This window comes from Dermacentor variabilis, chromosome 5 (genome assembly GCF_050947875.1).
Source record: "Dermacentor variabilis isolate Ectoservices chromosome 5, ASM5094787v1, whole genome shotgun sequence".
NCBI classification, from domain to species: Eukaryota; Metazoa; Arthropoda; class Arachnida; order Ixodida; family Ixodidae; genus Dermacentor; species Dermacentor variabilis.
Window position 1 is genome coordinate 112,593,737 of NC_134572.1, and position 20,765 is coordinate 112,614,501.

Below are 20,765 nucleotides of genomic sequence, written 5' to 3' on the forward strand. Positions count from 1 at the left end.
ACATGAAAAGCACTTAAAAGGACTGATGTAGCACACAGGAGCTAAGACACTCCAGAGCTGAGCAAGGGCAACAAAGCTTTGCTGCAGTTGGGTAAATATAGTGCTACGCACCAACTTTTCGCTGGAGAACACAAAGCACGAGTGCCGTTCGCCATCCGACTCCTTGGCAATGAAGCTGAACGACTTCTTGTCAGTTTTGTCATCCGCACAGTAGGAGATACGATGCAGCGGGTGCTGGTGAAATATCCTCTGCAACCCAAAGGGCAACCAGCTCGTGACACAAAAGTAGAGCACTGAGCAGATTCTTAATGCTACTGCATAGAATAAAGCGCAATACAGATTTCCCACAAGCTGGTCTATTCAAGGAAACTATCTGATTAGTCTTCCAGAATTCACCGCTAAAATTTGAAGCGAGCAGCTGCAGATTAAAATTTCATCCAGCCTTTCTGGTCCAATGGTTCCTGCAATATTTAGAAAATCAAACAAAATATATTTGGAAATGTGAGTCAGCAATGCTAATGAACCAATTTGTCGACATTGTGCTGCAAATAAATATGGCTCTCCTTGAAATTTTGCCAATGTCCATGCACCACATCACATTAAGGTTAGGCTCTAGTTTTGGAGCCTGCTGCCCAAACCATGTAACCAGCCTTGGGCACAGAGCTGTATGTAACAAATTGCATGTAATTACTTGTAATCAATTATATTTTTGGATAGTACGTATTGTAATCGAACTATTACTTTGCTTACTTGGAAATTCTCATTAGAATTCAATTACTTTTCCCAATAACCAAGTGTATGTAACCAGTCACCTTATTGACGAAACAAGCTGTAGCAGATAATGCATTTGAGTCTGAGGAACCACATGCATTCACAATACACGAAGTTTCTCATATTTCATGAAGAACCTTCAATTCATTGTCAAAAAGTCCAGTGTGAATGTTTTTCTTTCATTTTCCCTAACTTTTGGCATTCAGGTGCAAGCAATACAAATGTTCACTTAAAAAATTTGGACCAGGAAGGGCAATGACAACTACTGAAGATTTTGGCCAACTTTCTCTCATAAATATACAATAAGAGTTCAAGTTTAAGTATTTGAATAGCAGTATAATAAGGTATGTCCCTAAACTGTCGAAAATGTAGTGCAGTTAGTGCCAATGAAACATGAGCATGAAAAATATGCACGTGCACACAGATAAGGCACCTGCAATATTGCAACTTATTTGTTCCAAATGGAATTTCACCACTCAGTATTAGTGAATTCCCAGAATAAGTATTACTGGGAGCTCTGACACAGGTACTTCATGTGTCTTGACCCAACATGGTAGTACATTCCCATCCCTTATGAAAATATGTTAGTCATGCTATCTAGTCATATGGACTGGCAGTAGTGCTACAGCAGCCAAAGCACAAAAGTTTGCATCCAACTGAAAACTTGTTTGCTGGTTGCACCAGCAGTATGAACACTACAGTGAAAAATGTAAACAGAAGCATACCTTTGTTTTGGGATCTTGCACAGCAACACCATCAACTGAAATCGTCAGCTCCACCTTCGGTACCTTGCCACCTTCAGACCTCTTCAGCTGCTGATTAAACTGCAATGAGAGTCAGTCGATCAAGCACCTGGAGCCACACATTTTGACATAATGCAAATCGCATCATATGTAAAATGTGTATACCTTGAGCTTGCGTATTCCTTCTCGTACCACTTCAATGCCTTTGGACTGTTCCACTTCAGTGAAGCCGAGAAACTGGGGAACAAAGCGAGACAGTGCACAATACATTCTGCTAAGTATCAAGCAAGCAGTATATATCGCTTACGAAGAATGAACCCAAGCAGTTACACAGAGTGCACCAGAGCACTATACATTGTCAACAGGAGCTGCACAAGCCTAAATGCTGTAGTAGTAAAAAAAAGTAAGGACAGACATGCACAATCAAAACGTGCCCAAGTTTCTAAATCGTGCTGGTCTGCGTGTTAAACAGTGCCACTACTAAATGTTGCTACTTACAATGAGATTGCAACTAAGTAACTGCTTGCGATACTTGTAGTCATAGTAGGTGAACATATATGTGTATAGCTGTCACTGGGTGAAGTAACAACTCATTCTCTAGAGGACTACATTTTATTAGACCTCTAAACTCAAGACAATTCAAGCATAAATTCATAGTTGCTGGTTTTGCATGACTACATGCAAGATAATTATTTTTATAACAGCAGCAACAGATTACAATGCTAAAGGCATGAATCTTGGAGTTGCAGTAAATAGTGATTGATGCAGTATAACATCCTAAGGAGATAAAACAGAGGACTTCAGGTTAGTTTTGCCCACCTGTAGTTCCATAACAGTCCCTCAAAGCCCCAGTACCAGAATATTTTTGCATTCCACCTTAAAGGGGGCATGACACCCAATTTTCGATCATATATGTATTGTGTGAGGTAATCCTTGCGCGTTCAAGAACGTGTTGACAAAATTTTAGTGCATTTGAGCCAGCACGTAATTTGTAATTAAATTTTTCATATTACACTTGAACGGCATAACAGTGAAGCAACACTGGCACACTCGCGAGCCATGACACCACAAGCTGCATGCTTGTTGAGCGAGTATGTATATCAGGCAAAGGAACCAGTGTTTCAGCTGCTCCCACATGCGGGAAACTCCTGCATTGTGCAGCTTGCCAGTGGAATTGTTCAACTTGCAGCGGCTGAAACAATGCCACTGCGGCACCTATGGAGCACTGGGGAGTGCCAGAGTGCACGGTGCAAAGGGCGCTCCGTATCGTACTTGAAGTTCCACAAGGAGCCTGTCAAGCGTAAGGCTTGGGAGATGATATGGGTGGGAAGGACTGGCACTCATCTGACGCTTTTGTTTGGTTCTCTGAACAATTCATGCCAGACTGCTACAATGATGATTTGCATTCGCTCGCCGAGTTTACGATGCCTATGAAAAAGCTGAGGCTGCAGCCAGACGCGATGCCGACTATGTTGGTGCACCGACCCATTTGGTCCACAGTAAACCTCATTAGCCAGTGACATGATTTTATTACATATAGATTTGCACGTACCGGCTGGCATGTGCAAACCTCGTAGGCCATGTTTCGTCGCTTGAGGTGGTGGCAATGAGGTCAAATTCAAAATGCGCAGTGTATACTACGCCATCACTGCGTCTGCTGTTCGCTTGGTTCATCATGCGAAGTTGGTGGTGCACAGGACATGACATACGATATCGGGAGCAAATACGGCAACAAACGGCAGCTATGCTGCAACGTCACGTGGTGCTGTGGCCGATTTTGTAGCAGACAATGGTTCAGTTCCATGTAGCACATGACGTCACACATGGTTTGGCAATATGGCGGAGGGTGCCAGAGGGCAGGGCCTAGAGCCGGCAAGTTCTAGCTCTTATTTTGGACAGAAAGGTGCTTTTGCACTTTCACTGCCCAGTTTTTACATGTGTATAGCCATAATAGACCCTCTACTACGATTTCTCACAGAAAACTGCAAATTGTTGGGTGACCGTGTCATGCCCCCTTTACTGCAGCTGGGAATGAAGCTCACAACCTCACTCACCAGACAAAATTCACGAGACAGAAATGGATTAAACCAGCAGGCTGAACTCTGATGTGAGTAAAATTTAGGTGAACCAGCGTTTGTGCCAACCAGTCACGTTGTCTATGCTCTAGTCTACAGTTAGAAAAACAACACACATTAAAAAAAAAGGAAATAGAGAGAGAGAGAGAGAGAGAGAGAGAGAGAGAGAGAGAGAGAGAGAGAGAGAGAGAGAGAGAGAAACCAGTGAATGAAGCAACGATTTTTACAGGCCAGAAGACTCGTATCTGCTAAGAAATTTATGTCGTGGGGACTTACGTGCCAAAACCAATTCAGATTATGAGGCACAATACAGTGGAGTACTCCAGCTGAATTTTGACCACCTGGGGTTCTTTAACATGCACTTAATGCACGGTAGACTGATATTTTTTGCATTTCGTCCTCATCGAAATGCGGCCATGCAGCCAGGATTTGATCCGACACTCTCAGGCTTAAAGGTGAAACACCATAGACACTAAGCCACCATGGAAGCCCTTTTGCGACTGCTCAATTTTGTGATTGCATAGTGATGAAAAGGGCTCTGCAAGTCAACTCAAGCAACGCAGGAAATGCTAACTGGCACAGCGGCATGACCAACAACAACAACAAGAAAAGAAAAACCCAGCAGCTGCAATCTGCAACTCGAGCCTTCTGGTGCAGTTAGGACAGCAGTAGGCATCCAATACAAGTGAAACATGTTTTGGGATATGAAAACATGGCTCATGCAATTGGTAAATGATAGATGAACAATAAATGTCTTGCTGTGGCAAGTTCTCAACATACCTTGACCAGATATGCAACATGTCCTTTCTGGAGAGCATCTGCTGGATGGATCCATCTACGGCCGCCTACGATAAGCAGAAGGATGAAGACTCCCATAAGAGAACTATGCATAAGAACCTGCATCACATGACTAGCATTTACGAAAGAAACAGCTCTGATGGACGCATGATGGTCAAGACTCAGTGTGACTGAAAGTGACAAGTTATAATAATTTTGTCAGCTGCCAACCAGCAGTGGCACATGATATTAAAAAGCAAACTAAACCATCAGTAGAGGAGTTACTTAGGAGCAATACAACACTATAAAATCTAAAAAAATTGTGCAAGCTGTTCCCAAGGTTAGATTTTATACTGTCATCTGGGCTCTGAAGAAAGCTCAGGCAGGCATTAAAGAAAAAGATGCCATGACTGCTTGTACATACTGGACTATAGCACTTGCACAGATGTTTTCAGAGAACATTGGCTATATTTATTTACTCAGGTACACTCAGGGCCGTGAGGCATTACAAAGAGGAGTGATAGTGTGAACAAACAGAAAAAAAGATTTAATAAATATATACATGTACATTATATATGTAAGAGCAGATACAAACAAAAATATAAGAGCAGTTACACTTTTACAAATTTTCTTCAATTGCAGCTTTGAAAAATGCAGGTGTTGTGAGGGAAACGACGGAGGTAGGCAGGTGATTCCAGTCGATGCTGGTTTTTGGAACAAAGGATTCGTAATAACATTTAGTATGGCAATTCGGCACCATAACTTAGAGATGATGGTCAATGCATGATGATACATAATGAGGGGTGGTGAACAGAAGTTGGTGAAAAGTTTTGATTGAAGTAATAAACCTTGTAAAATACGCATAGTCAGGTTTGGCGGCAGTGTGCAGAAAGGTCAGGAAGATCTAAAGTTTTTTCATCTGTGAAACACTAGAATGACGTGAATAGCTTGAGAGAACGAAGCGTGCAGAACAATCCTGCAGTGATTCTATAGAGGTAATTATTGATCTAGTTGGGGGATCCCAGACAGGCAAGGCATATTCTACCTTGGATCAGACTAAAGTCTTGTATAGCAGTACCGTATTTACTCGCACAACGATCACACCTTTTTGTAAAAAATTACACAAATTCAGGGGTGTGATCATTACGCAGGTTAAATTTCCCGCAAGAATTTTTTTTACATCCTGCGTTTGCTGCGGGATGACAACAGGTCAACAAGCAGGCGGATGCCGCTGTAACAGTGCGGGAAAACAAAACAAATATGGCGGCAGGCGGAGCAAGTCAAACGCGCTGAACTAGACTTTTGTTCTCGTGAGTACATTACACACATTTAAACAGTTTCTTCCGTATCAGTAATGAATAATATCGTTAATATCGCCAAGTCAGCGACAAAACCATAGCTGCCAGTGACATAGAAACACATGCCGGGCATGCTTGTAGAAACTGCGGCATTTGTCTTCACTACTATCCTAATACGGCACGTTTCCGCTAAGGGTGGGCAAATATCTTAGCTGTGTTACAAGCGTCGGCGTATGAATGGGGTACACTTCTAACGTATTAGTGTAAACGTGGCTACTATAGTTGCCGCTTGTGATTTGTTGAGTGCTCACGAGTGCAGACGAGAAGAATCGAAAGGTGCCTTTTTTTTGTTGTTGGTTTAAAACGATTATGAAGCCTACAAGTAATAATGCCAAGGCAAGTTTGGTTGTAGCTTTTTTTTTTTTTTTTTCATGGGAGTGCGGAAAGTGATGAAAGAAATGAAATTGGGCATCTGCTTAAGAATGTTCGATGCGTGCAGACTGCTTGGTATGTCTTCAAGAGTCGTTTGCGTAGCACTTGACAGCATTCGACAGATGGTAAGTGCGATCATTATTAGCTAGTCTTGGCACACGACATATAGCTGCAATAAGTTCGGGGTACGATCATTATACGGGAAAGAAAAAAAATCGAATTTTGACGACAAAATTCAGGGGTGCAATAATTACGCGAGTGTGATCATTATGCGAGTAAATACGGTAATTTTAAGGATACTGGGGCTTTGGAAAAGTTCTTGTGAAGGAAACCAAGCATGTGATTGGCTATGTTAATAAAGTATTCATGTACGTTCTACAAAAGATCATTAGTGATGTGAATGCCTATGCACTTGTACAAAGTAACCATAGTTAGAATAATAATAATAATAATATTTGGGGTTTTACGTGCCAAAACCACTTTCTGATTATGAGGCACGCCGTAGTGGAGGACTCCGGAAATTTTGACCACCTGGGGTTCTTTAACGTGCACCTAAATCAACCATAGTTAGAAGGGAACCATTAATAATATAAGAATTCGGATTAGAATCAATAGCAGACCATGTTATTCTCATTGATTTACACTTGTTAGTGTTCAGATTCATTTGGCAAGTGTCACACAAATGAGAAATACCATTGAGATCAGATTGCAATATGCAGGCATCAGCAACTAATCATATATTAGAGAGAACTGATGTGGGGAGATCGTTTATGTAAATGAGGAAAAGAAGGGGCCCGACCACGGAACCCTGAGGAACCCAAGACGCCACTGGACAATAATGGGAATATAATATAATAATATTTGGGGTTTTACGTGCCAAAACCACTTTCTGATTATGAGGCACACCGTAGTGGAGGACTCCGGAAATTTTGACCACCTGGGGTTCTTTAACGTGCACCTAAATCTAAGCACACGGGTGTTTTCGCATTTCGCCCCCATCGAAATGCGGCGGCCGTGGCCGGGATTCGATCCCGCGACCTCGTGCTCAGCAGCCCAACACCATAGCCACTGAGCAACCACGGTGGGTAATAATGGGAACTAAGTTCATTAGCTATCACATATTGTGTGTGATTGTGTAAAAAAAAACACTATGCATTTAATAACATTGACATCAATTTTAAGTGTGTTAAGTTTGAGGACCAGTAGTTTATGGGACAGAATGTCAAAGGCTTTGGCAAAGTCTAAAAAAATGCAAACTACATCCAGTGAGCAGTCTAAAGCTGCTAACAACTCGTTAGTAAATGCTATCAATTGTGTTTCATAGGAACGGTGTTTTCGAAAACCATGCTCAAGAAAAAAAACGGCTAGTCTCTAGAAAAGTAACTAGATGGCAATAAATTACGTGCTCCAAGTTTATAAGGTATTGATGTTAAAAATATGGGTATGTAGTTAAGGGACGAAAAGACGTCACCCGACTTGTGCACTAGAAACACCTTGCCAACCTTCCAGTCACCCAGTAGCATGTTCATCTGTAAGGACTGAGTGAAGATAGAGGACAATAGTGCATGTGGCATGAATCACGAGGCCATGTGAGCAACTACAACTATATTTTTAATATGAAGTAACCATGGCCTCAATTCAGAAGTGATAGGCCCGTGGGAAGCACCAATCCTAATGCTCTTGTCTGCTCTCAAAGCCAGCACGCAGACACCATTCGATATATACTTCAGTGCGGAATGCGAGCAGCCTTACTTTGTAATGTTCCATTTTACTTCATTTGCACACTACAGTGCTACTATCATTGCTCAGATATATTACTTTGCACGATGGATCAGTGTAGATACAGCCCAAGAGTGCACAGACTCTCTCTCATAATTTGCAAGCTTCCTTAAGTGCCCAAAAAAGCGAATCACTCAAAGATTTAATAGAAGCAAGATTGAATTTTCTGAACTTGTAGCGCATTGTGTTGGCCTAAAACACTTCATGAAAGCTCACCCTTCTTTTAACCACATGCATTTATATTATCCTAGCTTTTTTCTATTGACATATGAACTATGAGCATATCAGCATAATATGCTGGAGAAACACTTACCCAGCTCAACTTCACTTTCTGCAAGTCATGCAAAATCAAACTACTATAAGAATATGTACTGTACAGCCTTTTCAGCCATAATGCTTTATCATTACTGCAGGCATACGTTTTATGTGCAATGAATGTTGTGAAGCGTAACATTGGCATCCTTGGGATGGTGTAACGCAAAACTAGTCCCATCTATTTATTCCAAATCTGCCAATACCCCTCTGTGATAGGTCAAAATGGCATATGGGTGCACCGACAGCCTATATGGGCTGGGCCCAAGCGATTCTGACCTACCACGAAGGGCTAATGGCAGTTTGGGAATAAAAGCAGACTATAATAGTGTGACACTATACCGGCCTTGTTTTGTTTTAGTAAAATAAACAATAATCTCCCTGGCTAATTCATCCCAAAAGTCTCCCTGGTAGATACTGACACTGAGAAAAACTTTTTCAGGATGTTACAATAAATTACAGCAAGCAAACTGTTTCGCATGCTTTTAATTTGGGATACATTGCCACGTGGTCAAAGCTGCTGAAGTCTTCAGTGATTTAAAGACATTAAGAACAATTTTTATTGTTATTAAACAAATTAGTTTTTGGCTAGTTTGCACTTTCTGATGTACCCAATATTGCATACATTTGCTGCTTTTCATTCTTAAACTGTATTAGTTTGGTTAGTGAATGTAAAACAATTGTGGGGTTTTATGTACCATAACGACAACCTGATTATGTATCACTTGTTATCAGATGAGGAAATTGTGGGGTTTTACATGCCAAAATCGTGGCCTAATTTGATGCATGCTGCAATGGGGGTCTCTGGATTAACTTTGAACACCTGGGGTTCATTACTGAGCATCTAAATAAAAGTACATGAGCGGTCAGGATTCAACCTGTGACCTCGAGGTTTGCAACGCTATGCCATAATCGCTAAGCTACTGTAGTGGATTCTGCATTACATTTCTGCTAGACACATTAACATGCAAAATATATGATGTACAGAATACAACATAGATGTCCCAAGACTAACATCTAAGAACTTGGAACTTCACCTTTACTGGTTAGTTAGCAAAGCACACCAAATAAAGAAGTTGTTCCAGTTCGACAAAAGAGTGAACATGTCAATCAGCCTCATCCAATCACATTTGAATCTTTTGTTCTAGTTAAACATCCAATACAGCACACAATATGGCCAGCAGTGGACTAATACAGATGGGGCTGAATTGAAGAGGTGGGGGAAGGTTATTTCCTTTTGATTTGCCTGACAGTAACAGGAGAGCAAGCAATACTAATCTAATGTGAAACTAGCAATATCATTTTCCTTAACTATTCCTAGTGCCTTCCTAAGTAAGGATAAACTCTTCTCAGCAATCACCTATGTGCTTGAACTTTGTGCAACTGAGTCGAAATTAACCTGTGTCACAATTTGTCTGAATAATTAGTTTCACATGCATTGTATGATGCTTCCACTCCAGGGAAATGCATTACAATAAAATGCAGAATGTGACTAACTAAAAAAACTATTGGTGAACATCCTTGTTGGCCATTTCCTAAAAACGGATGACAAATTTGTTAGCCAGAGAATTAGTGTGATGAGATTAAGAAATTTAGTGGCATAAGAAGGAGTCTACTTATGCAAATTTTGTTCTGATACACATTCTACTTGCACAAACATTAGTCTCCCACAATAACTTTGTACATTTATGCATTCTGCAATTAACTACTCAATAACAAGAGGATAACTTAAGAGTTTATGCAGCAAAGTACTCATTCACGCAATAGTACCCAGTAAATTTTGTTTGGGTTGAATCTTAACAGTTCAGAATGAAAGAATTGTGTGGAACCTGCTCCCAGTAGTAGTAGCAGACGCGAATTACATCAAATTCCCACTACTTATTACAAAGAGTAACAAAAACCACAGTGAACATGAACATGCATGAAGACCAGAAAATGGGCAAATTGACACTTTTACATAACCTGCACACTTTTTGAACTGCTCCCATGTACTCACTGCTTTTGACGGAATTCTTGTTGTTTTGGGCCCACTTAAGGAAGGAAGACTGCTTGATCATGATGAGTGGTTATATTTACATACACAAGAACACTATTCACAAGGCAGATCTTGGAGGATGATGCCACACCTGGAGGGGGAAAAAAAAAGCAATTTTGGTCAATGCGGTGCTCATTTGGGCAAGTTGGAATTCTGATATTTTACATGCCCAGCACAATTTAAACAAACCATGGGAATTAAGAAATGTGGATACAGCACTGTCTTCCAAGTATACACTTGGAAGCACATCCATACATGTTTACAGGATAGTCATGACAGTCCTATCAATACATACTTGTTCACAGTGTAGAAGCGTTTATACAAGAACCATACTTGAACTCATCTCCAAATATAGTATACTCATAAGATGGTGCACCAACTACTTCTATGTCCCTGCTGTTTATCTTTGTGTATTGCACCATGTGCCATGCCTCTGGTAGTAGTATTTCATTACCTTACTGCATAATTTACAGCCTGTGTTAATCTTTCCTAACATTCATCTACAAGTACAAAGTAAAAAGTTTCATGGGCGCTATGCAAATAACATCTTTGCTTCGAGTGACAAGAGAAAAATTATTTTACCAGTGCTGTGTTAAGAAGTTGCACTTCCAAAATACCAATACCACTCTTGCAGTAAGAGAACACTGGGCAAGCCAGAAAAGACAAAAAGAATATACAGGTGGCACTGCCGCCTGGAGGCTTTTGAACCAGCTTCTGCAACATGAATTATGACACTTCTGCTAGGGCCTAGTTAATTCCTCTTCAGTAAAAATGGGCTACATTCTGTTCAAGGGGGCCAAGGAGTGAACTTGGCAAGGTTCTGGAACTTTCACTGAGCCAATGCGGTCCAAATAAGAAAATAATAATATTTGGGGTTTTACGTGCCAAAACCACTTTCTGATTATGAGGCATGCCGTAGTGGAGGACTCCGGAAATTCTGACCACCTGGGGTTCTTTAACGTGCACCTAAATCTCCACAGTATTAGTGCTATTTCATGTTCTGAGAGATTTAGTGATCATGTGCTGCTGAATTTCCCAGCTTTATTAATTTCACTTTCCATTTCTTCATGCACACAATGCACTAGCACATACACATTTTTGATTATAACCATGCTGATTACTACACTGCAATTAATCTCGGCTGGCAAATATTTTGCAACACATACTTTCCAATGTTTTTTCAGCATTCGGTCTATGACAATTGGCCTTTATTTAAACATTCCTTACTGGAATTAATACACTCATATCATAACACTCCTTTTGCATGAACGCATCTAAACCATGGTTTCACCGAATGTTGTGTGCACTGAAAAACAAGAAAAAGTGACTTTTCAATGCTGCCCAGTCAGATGCCTTGGCACACCAGCTTCATGGCAGACATGTAAAACCGGCGATAAAGAATGTGGCAGTGCCATCGGTACAGCCAAGTTTAATACCCGTGACCTTCAATCGCTTATGGCGCACAACATAAAAAAACTATGGAAAACGATATCGCCTACTAGCACATCAGCTCTTTTCCCTTGTTGAATGAGACTGGAGCGCCAGTTAATCAAGAAGGATGCCCACTTATATTTTATAATTATGTTACTTCAGTGTTCCTGCAGGAAGACCATTCTACCATCAACAGATGTAGATTACCAATACATGAGCCCCATAGAAATTAATACTGCAGCAGCTACTGTGTCACTGGTATTGCAGCATTGATAAACAGTCTTAAGGTATCAACTTTTGCCGGTGTTACCATAGGTACAAAAACTCCCAAAAGTACTGTCATACATTCAAGCAATATTCTCTTTCATATGTTTTGTTAGTTGCTAGCTGGAGAAATACCCAAGGGCATGAAAATTGGTAAAGCTTTCCTGTCAGAAATGCACGTAATTATCACTCCATATCATTGAAATCAGCCCCATGCAAGACTTTTGAATAGATTGTATAAAGCATTGTGCAGCATCTCGATAGCATTTTTTTTTTTTTTTTACTAACCAGCTTGGGTTCAGGAAAGGCTTTTCATGTGACTCAAATAATGGAATTTGCTAACAAACTGCTACACAGTATGGGCAAGAACGTTCAAATAGATTGCATACTGAAGTCTAAAAGACTTCCAAGAAGCATTTGACCACATCGTGTATTCATGTTTAATACCTAAAATCACATTCCTTAACCTAGACTCATTAACAACCTCATGGATAAAGAATTTCTTGTCATCTTGCAAACAGTTCATAGTTGTTAAGTCACTCATGTCCATTTAGTGATGTACTATCTGGTGTACCTCAAGGAAGCATTCTGGGCCCATTGCTGTTCCTCATTTACACTAACGACCTGCTATGTAACATTAAATCAACTATTCGTTTGTTCGCAGATGAGTGCATCATTTGCCACAAAATCTGTTCATCGTCACATCACCTAGTGCTTCAAAGTGACTTCGATCACACAACCACTTGGTGCACATCATCGCAAATGCCACTTAACATCAAAAAATGCAATTTAATGACATTCAGCCAGACAAACTCTTTTTCCAATTAATTGCTCAATAATACCTTAGTGTCCCACGTGTGTTCATATATATACTTCAGTGCTCGTTTTCTGAGTAACCTCTGCTGGTCCACTCCCATACAGAAAGTTGTTAAAATGTTTATTAAAAGAAACAGCTAAAGCATCATGCACACTACGGTATCTAAAACAATTTCCATGGAACTCCTGTAACTACCTGTAAGCTTGTCTATCAAACATTTGTTTGTCTGCAACTCAAGTACGCATCACCCATTTGGTCACCTCGTCAGGCTTATTTAATTCCCTTGAGTTGGTTCAAAATCATCCCGCACACTTAATTTCCAGAAATAACTGCCACTCGAGTGTAACAAACACTAAATCATCGCCCTTTATACATGGCAATCATGGAGATTAGTCACTCTAATCTGTATTTCACAAGATAGCCTATAGTGCAAATCATTCAACGCTGCCTCTAGTACAGCCTTACCATACCTCATGTCGTTTACACAACCCCTAAGCTTCAATGCATTACTGGTAGAACCACTGCATTTAATTCATCTTATTTGCCAGAGGCTATCATTCACTGGAATGGTCTTGCGGAGCACATCGTGAACACCCGTGATCCAGCAAGCTTGCGTGCATGCTTGCACTCAAGAGAAATGCCATAATGTGTGAATTACTTTCGAGACTATTAAATGCATCTTTATGATGGAAGCATTCTCTCAAATGAAGGTAAAGGCTAAACCTTTCTCTGAAAATCTTGTTCGTGGACAGTAAAATTGGCAACATAAATGACATTGTGGATTTCAATGTAGCCCGATGCATTTGGGTCCTTCCCTTTCTCTGCAGCAAAAGCCAACAAAAGTTAACTGTGACATATCTCTCATCTTGTAATTTACACTCTAATTATTAACTAGGAGAAAGAAGACAAGGCCAAAATTCATGATGTCATAGTTGGTTGGCCCAAAATATATAAAAACAGCACCACCAAAGCTTTCATTTTCAAACCTTTTTTGGTATATTAATCTACCGACAGCAAAACTGACATTTGCAACGCTCGTAGTGTAACCTAGCAATTAAGCCTAATACAATCTATGCATTTTGTCTTTGAATGTTGGAGATTTGCTTGACAAGACCTGTTCATAAAACCAAGATATAAGTTGTACTTGTTCTGACGTCTGTACACAATTGTGCAAGCAGGAAAACATGTTTTCAAACAATTTGTCCCATACCTTCACGGCTAGTGCATGCGTGATAGTTCACCAGTGACCACATTGCTTTACAATTGCTTCGAGCAGTATTTCCCATGCTTTATTAGCACAGAGAACAAATCTGCCCTATCTGCAAGCTTCTTATTCCAGCCACTGCACAACTAAAAATTTGAAGATGAAATAGTAAAACAACAATAGAAACAAGACATTAAAAGCAGCATGGCTTATTAAACAGTAAAGAAAAGTTGCAATCATTTATGGCATCTTAAAAAGGGGACAGTATTGTCGAGCAATCAGTTTCAGAGATGTCCCTTTCGCAAGATTTCACACGCCTAGTTCCGGTTGCATTGATACCTCGTCTATGGGCGACAGCATTCTAGGCCCTGCGCCAAGAATGCGTGCTTGGCATTGTGCCAGGAATGGCGCCACCTGGAGAGGCCAACACCTTCAATGATAGCCATGCTAAATCTCGCAAGAGTGAAGGTCTCCCTGAAAAATGGTTGTCTTAGAATACTGGCCTACGTTGGGGACTGCAACAACATTGAGTGCTATAACCTTGTTAAGTGTACTTACACCGCACAAGTATAAAAAAAAAAATCTCTGCGCCCTTCCACTCTGAAGAAGAATGACAAGCGAAGCTGTGTATGTGGGCCCCTAATGGCGAACTGCACCTCCACCGGGCGTTGGCTCGGCACTGCACTATCTTCGGTATCGGCCCATGTAGGGGAGTGCATATGGGCTGTGCTTAAAGCCTGCTTCACCTCCGCCGTGGGTCGGGCTGGTATTGCACTATCTCCGGGATCGACCCACGTTCGGGAAGTTTTTCGCTTACGACACAAAAATTTCCTTGGATGCTAGAGCTATACAGCGTCGCTGTAAAAACCAGCTGGTACTTCATTAAGTCAACCATCAGCCACAAGACATAGCATAAGAAAATTACTGCTTAGGGAATTTCACTTCTGCCACCCATACACTTTTGCCACCAATTTCTCTGGGACCTGGACATGGTGTAGTTTGAAGTTTATTTCTTTTTTTGTTACAGAAAGTGGATACAAGAGCTAAAGGCCATATGGCCTGACAGGGGCTCTTGCTCCTAAGCGCATTTGGCTTGCGTGATAATTCAATGTACGAAAAAAGTAAATATAACAGGAACGAGCAAGTACAAGGTAGAAAATACAAATAAACAAGATTATTTACACATTATACAATGACTATGTGAAAAGACTATGCTTCAATTTTTGTAAATTCACATTACAGCGGAGATTAAAGCATACATATATAGTGCATGAAAAAATTTTAGTGTGATAGCATGTTATGTATAATTTGATTATGTATGAGAAGGCTTTTTATACATTGCTTAAAGTGAGGTGCATAAAAATTAATTTCTTGCTCAACAATGTTTAGTAGCCTTGGTATTTGATAGTTTATATCCTGACATCCGTAGTTAGCACATGTAAATGGTATTTTTCCGATTTCATAACGCAATGGGTATTGAGGAGAAGTGGGTATGCTGACAACATGGAGTCTGTTTTTGTTTATATGTAAGAGTAATCTAAAATAAACTCGATAGCCACAAACAAAGGACAACTGCCAAAACATCGGACTTCAGATAATGCAAGGTGTCCTAGATAATGAATGATTTGATGATAGAAGTCAACTGCCAAATGAATTGAATCTGCTGCATTTATTAAATTTTTTTATTATATTTCCACAAATATTTATAAAAATGTTTATGGAATTTTAATTTGAAGCAGTTGGAGCTTACAAAAGGCTTCACAACAAAAATGATGCAATTCCATCAATCCCATGTTAGAGAAAGACAGGCATGCAAAACAAGAAAATCTTCCTTTCGTTCATGTTTTGTAGGCTTGCATTCCACATAAATGAATTCGAGCAAACTTTGTCAGCTATCTGTTCAAATCCCTGAACTGCATGTGACAGATCAATTAAAGCAGATAGGTTTGAACTATGGTACTTGGCTTTTGCCGAATATGCTAAAGCAGACAATGGCAAACTAATTCAAACTTGATAGTTCAGAACCTATACGTAAACAAAGCATGCTGTCAATTCTAAGGAGGCAAATGTAAGGTTATTAATCGGCCAATGATACAACCTTTTCTCTTTCAGATAGTACTACCTAAAATCATACCTAAATAAAATTAGAAAGCTACCCTACCAATTGCAAAAATAACAAATAAAAGGCTGCAATATTTACAATATAAGGATGAATCAAACAACCAAGATCAACAGAAATTGTGAATGCGTGCCATATCTCGCCTCAAGTTCAAGCTCCTTACTTGTAATTCAAGCCAAATCCCTTCCTGAGATGTGCAAGAAATTGCGTGCCTCTTTTTTCAAGGACAGCCCAAGTTTGCTAAGGCACTTGAAGTTGGGCAGAGAGAGAGAGAGAGAGAATGGCTGGTTGCTCAAGGTTGGCAAAGAAGCTCGTGACCTCCTCCCTTCTCAGTTGGCATAAGTGAAAACAAGAGTTGCGCAAAAGGCAAAGGAAAGAAAATCCGGAAGATGGGGCAAGGCACGAAGTGGGGTGGAGCGAGGAGGACGCCATCAGACGTGACCGGGACAGGTAGGTAATGCATGGCACAGGCTTCTAATGGAGCAAGAGAAGCAAGTGGCTATCGCACACTGCCGGGTTGGAGTAGAACAAAAAAGAACAGGATGCAGGAATTACGGTGCACAGGCAGACAGACCCTCACAAAGGAAAAAGAAGGGTTGGAGTTTTCTAGACTTTTCCAGAGTTTTCTAGACTTTTCCAAATCCACAATAAAGGGAACATATGACAAAAACCATACATGGGCAACTTTTTTTCTAGGACACTTGGAACCCCTTCCCACATCACTAGTCCCTATCGAAAATTATAATACATTTATGAAAGTATTAGCTAACATGCTGTGACAAGGAAACTACTTTTTGTAACTTGCACTCATTTGTTTTTAAATAATCATATTGGATAGTTACTAGGTTTGCCTATGGTTTTATCATTATGTTTATACACTTTTCTACAATAATTCTCCATGACTATTCGCATAAAAACATTTCGTTCGACACTCATAATACATTGCTACAGCTATTTTGCGTAGCCACTACTCTCCAATGTTTTCTGACCTTGAGAATGATTGTAAGCAAATAAATCCACATAAAGCTGCAACAACATTTAAGCACATTTGTCAAACGACTTTTATTGGCATATGTTACCCTACTGATGCTGTGTTAGCATCAGCTGCGTTCTGTTTTTGCTCAAGGAAATAGTTATTGCTGGGTACATACATTTGCCATGACTGAATACATTCCTTCATTATCAGGCATGTTTTCCTGACTACCATATCACCTTTTCCAGTGACAAGGCACTGCAAAAACAATGGCAATAACTTAGCACTCAAGCTAACTTGAATTTTACTGTTTGGGGTCCATCGAAAAGTGCAAAAGTTAATGGAGAGTGCATGGCTGCATAAATACCTTGCAGCAACAATAATGAGTCGCGAAAGAACCTATTCTTATATGGAATGAAATGTGCACATGTCTAGGTAGATTCGTAGCATACGATCGCGGTTGAGAATGCTGACTGTTTTCCTATCCCTGGCCCTTTAGAAGTAGCTAAAACTGGGTGGGAAGATGCGCCACCCAATCACTGGGACTAAAAAACATTAAAAATGAAGGCATGTTTAACCATCAGCAGCAGCTACATAGTAGATGCTAAAAGGTGCCAGTAATATGTGAAGATTTGTGCAACCTAGCAGGACATTGGTGTGCACTCGCAGCAGTTCGGGCGCCAGAAGTAATTTCTTGTTTGCTTCACACAGATGTAGTACAATGTGTATTTTCGCACGGAGTTACCGCCGAAGCTTGTCACGCAGGCTTGTCAGTTTCGCACGTCCCTCGGGCAAGTTCGACTCGCTTTCAGGAGCGTTCACTCAGAACGCGTCGCTGCTATTTGCGCGCCCACCCGAATATAACTTTCCTCTACAGCTTCGTGCGTACCGACTCCACGAGTGGAGTAGTCATGTGACGAAGCTTTCCTCGTAGCACAGCCAACGCGTCCGATATTCCGGCCGATTGCCCTTTTCACCGAAGGCCCGAGAGACGTCACGGCAATTTGAGACCGCGTGCCAGCTAGTCAGTGAGGCGAATTACGGGCCACATGTCCCCGCCCCGGGGAGGCGAAGGAAGAAGACCGAGATGGAAGAACAATGCATCAATAAAACGGGTCGACGAGTTAAAAGTGTGCGCTCAAGAGGACGACAGGCTCTCGCCGCCGACACACAATAGCGTCTAGTCGCGGCAGCGATGAATGCCTGCAGGGAGCCCGAAGGCCGCCCGAACGTCAGGTTGCGGACGCATGGCGCGACGGCTGGCGTTTCCCTTCAATCAGCGCGCCGACGCGACAGGTTTCTTGCGTGTTGCCGTGGCAAGCAGCGGGCTGGAGACGGCTGGTCAAATTCTGGGTACAGCAGCGGAAAAACAACCGCGCGCGGAGCCACGAAAGTGCGGCAGCTGTCACGGCACCGTTTCCGAATTATATATGTGCAGCCGCGCCAATGTTGTCAAAGGGCCGAGAGAGCGCGACAGGCCGCCAGCTGACCACAAGTGACGCGGCTGCGGCGCACCACGGCCAAGAGTTATCACAGGTTTTGCTCGGACACAAGAAGGCTCGGTTTATGGCTGGGTCAGATACACCGCCAGCAGCGGCTCGCTGCAGTCCTACTTCTCATAGAATGACGCTGCAGCCGGCGCGCTGTCCGTAAACGCTTCAGCGCTCAGGTCAGCGGTGAAAGAAGCGGACAGGAAAGAAAACGAACAAAAAGGAAATAACGCCAAAGCAAGCTACCGACTGCGACGGCAGCGTGCGCTCGCGATGTGTGCCTTCTCATGCGACGACCACCGGCAGATTCTGCTGCGTACGTAGCGGATGTATCCACGACGCCCCGAACAGTTGCATAACACGCCGCCTCTTGGAAACAGCATCTGAAGGCCAAATACTGACGCATGCTGAGTCTATTACCTGCCTGCAGCGAGCCTACGGCTCCGCAGCGCACCCCCCCCCCCCCCACTTCCTCCCTTCACAAAGTCGCCGGAATAAGTTTCGCAGCAACTCGCAAGGCGACCTAAAGTCAGCGCTTGCTTGTGAACGGATGCACGGTAGCAGAGAGCGAAGTCCAGCGTGCATGCATGACACGCTTTCTCAATTATTAGGCTTACCAAATCCATTTCACAAGGGAGGAAGACCGTCTCTAATGAAAATTACACACAAGGAAAAACAAACATATAAGCTACCCCGAACTGGCAGCGGGCTGGGGCGATGCAACGAATGGCGAGTGCAAAAGCTTTCGTTCTCCACCTTCTATATTGTTGGGAAGGGGAAAAAAAAGCAGGCTGCACTCTTACCTGAGTTCAGAAGTGGTTCTCCAACATGACAGCATTCACCATAGGCATCCAAACCAGAAACAAAGTTCGCCCATGACGCCCACAGTAGTCCGCTCCCAACAGGACTTCCCAGCTGCGGGGATCTCTCCTCGGAGCTCTGAATGTTTTTGAGAGAGAGAAAGAGTCACGTGGCTGTACAAATTTACAACGTATCTGAAGTAAGTTATGTAGCTAGCGCCACACCTAGCGGCTTTTTTTTTTAGATCAGCGCAATATTTCATTTACATCAAACTATAAAGCTTTAAATTTAGGCCAATTTATGTCAATTATAAATATGGATTTTTAAATGGCTTATTTTTTATAATTACATTCTTACCTCATGCTCTAGTTGTGATTTGTCTAGTGAGAGGAATGTATCGGCCATGTTTAAAGGTAACAGGCAGACTCGTCGGCAGATAGCAAGGCGCTGTGATGGCTGTCGAAAGTCAGCATCGTCAGCGAAAAAGTCAAGGAAGGACAAGGAAAGCAATGTATATGTGACAACATGGACGAATATCTTGTTACGTTAGAAGATTTATCTGTCCTTAGCTGCTGATAACTGTTTCCGTGTCGTGCTTGATCGTGGCTGAACTCGTGCGGAGGGACCAGCCCAAAAATCGATATGTCCACCGCGTTCTCGGACGAAGGATCTTTGCCAGACAGCAGTGATCAAGATGATCGGGAGCCCCTCGATCAACGAGTCCAGGTGAATATAATTCACACTGTTGCCAATGACGTAGATATTGTCATCCTGGATAGCAGTGTGCGCGTGTTGACGAGTCACTTTCGCTTTGCAGTTTGAACTGGAACGCCTGAATACGGCCACAGAGCTTATAAATAAGCTGGAAATCGAACTTGATGTGAGTAGTATATGTTATTTTCTCGCAGCTAGTTCATTCGTTCTATCGCTTTACATGGTCGATACAAGGGCACACAAAATGGTATAAATTACCGCGCTGAAAGTTGCATCTAGAACACGCAAGTGCATGGCGTGCTGCGGTGCGAAGAAAGAGGCGTTTATTTGAGCGTTTGCCCTGTGCTTGAGAGAGAACGTTTGTGCGCAAGCAAGGACAGACGCACTGATACCCCCGCCACATAGTTTTGAGAGCCATACCTAGAACCGATCGAGTACTATTACCCAGCTAGGTGTGTTGCAGAGAGAAAAAAGAATGATCTTGGCACATTTTTCTGACAACCTGAAACTGAAAAATGCGATGTTTGCAATGCTAAACCTGAACTGCACTCTTTTGTTAAAGTTACTTGCTAAGGCATATTCAGGTTTTTTTTTTTTTTTTCACCGCACCTTTCGTATGCATACTTTCATACTCTTGATCTCGGGTATGCCTCTCCGGTTTTTATTTATTCTACATCGGACACACTGGTCGAGTGTTGTATGTGTACACAGCCTGATTATACTAGATCAA

At 41.8% G+C, this 20,765-nt stretch overlaps 2 protein-coding genes across 4 annotated transcripts in view; one reads left to right on the forward strand and one right to left on the reverse strand.

Moving 5' to 3' along the window:
- LOC142583063 (PTB domain-containing engulfment adapter protein 1-like) overlaps positions 1 to 19,459 on the reverse strand; it is a 52,849-nt gene extending 33,390 nt beyond the window's left edge. Inside the window, exons 1-7 of one of the 2 annotated variants that reach the window (XM_075693346.1) lie at positions 19,324 to 19,459; positions 10,184 to 10,313; positions 8,189 to 8,206; positions 4,370 to 4,434; positions 1,680 to 1,751; positions 1,497 to 1,595; positions 112 to 249 (exon numbers count right to left, since the gene is read on the reverse strand). In XM_075693346.1, coding sequence (XP_075549461.1) covers positions 112 to 249; positions 1,497 to 1,595; positions 1,680 to 1,751; positions 4,370 to 4,434; positions 8,189 to 8,206; positions 10,184 to 10,244 — 453 coding nt within the window. In that variant the 5' untranslated portion in view covers positions 10,245 to 10,313; positions 19,324 to 19,459. The remainder of the gene's footprint in view (positions 1 to 111; positions 250 to 1,496; positions 1,596 to 1,679; positions 1,752 to 4,369; positions 4,435 to 8,188; positions 8,207 to 10,183; positions 10,314 to 19,323) is intronic. The other variant, XM_075693347.1, reaches the window with a different exon arrangement.
- A 239-nt stretch (positions 19,460 to 19,698) lies between these two features.
- The window catches only part of LOC142583062 (uncharacterized), a 43,185-nt gene continuing 42,118 nt past the window's right edge, over positions 19,699 to 20,765 (forward strand). Inside the window, exons 1-2 of one of the 2 annotated variants that reach the window (XM_075693345.1) lie at positions 19,699 to 20,047; positions 20,139 to 20,201. In XM_075693345.1, the coding sequence (XP_075549460.1) occupies positions 19,964 to 20,047; positions 20,139 to 20,201 (147 nt within the window). In that variant the 5' untranslated portion in view covers positions 19,699 to 19,963. The remainder of the gene's footprint in view (positions 20,048 to 20,138; positions 20,202 to 20,765) is intronic. The other variant, XM_075693344.1, reaches the window with a different exon arrangement.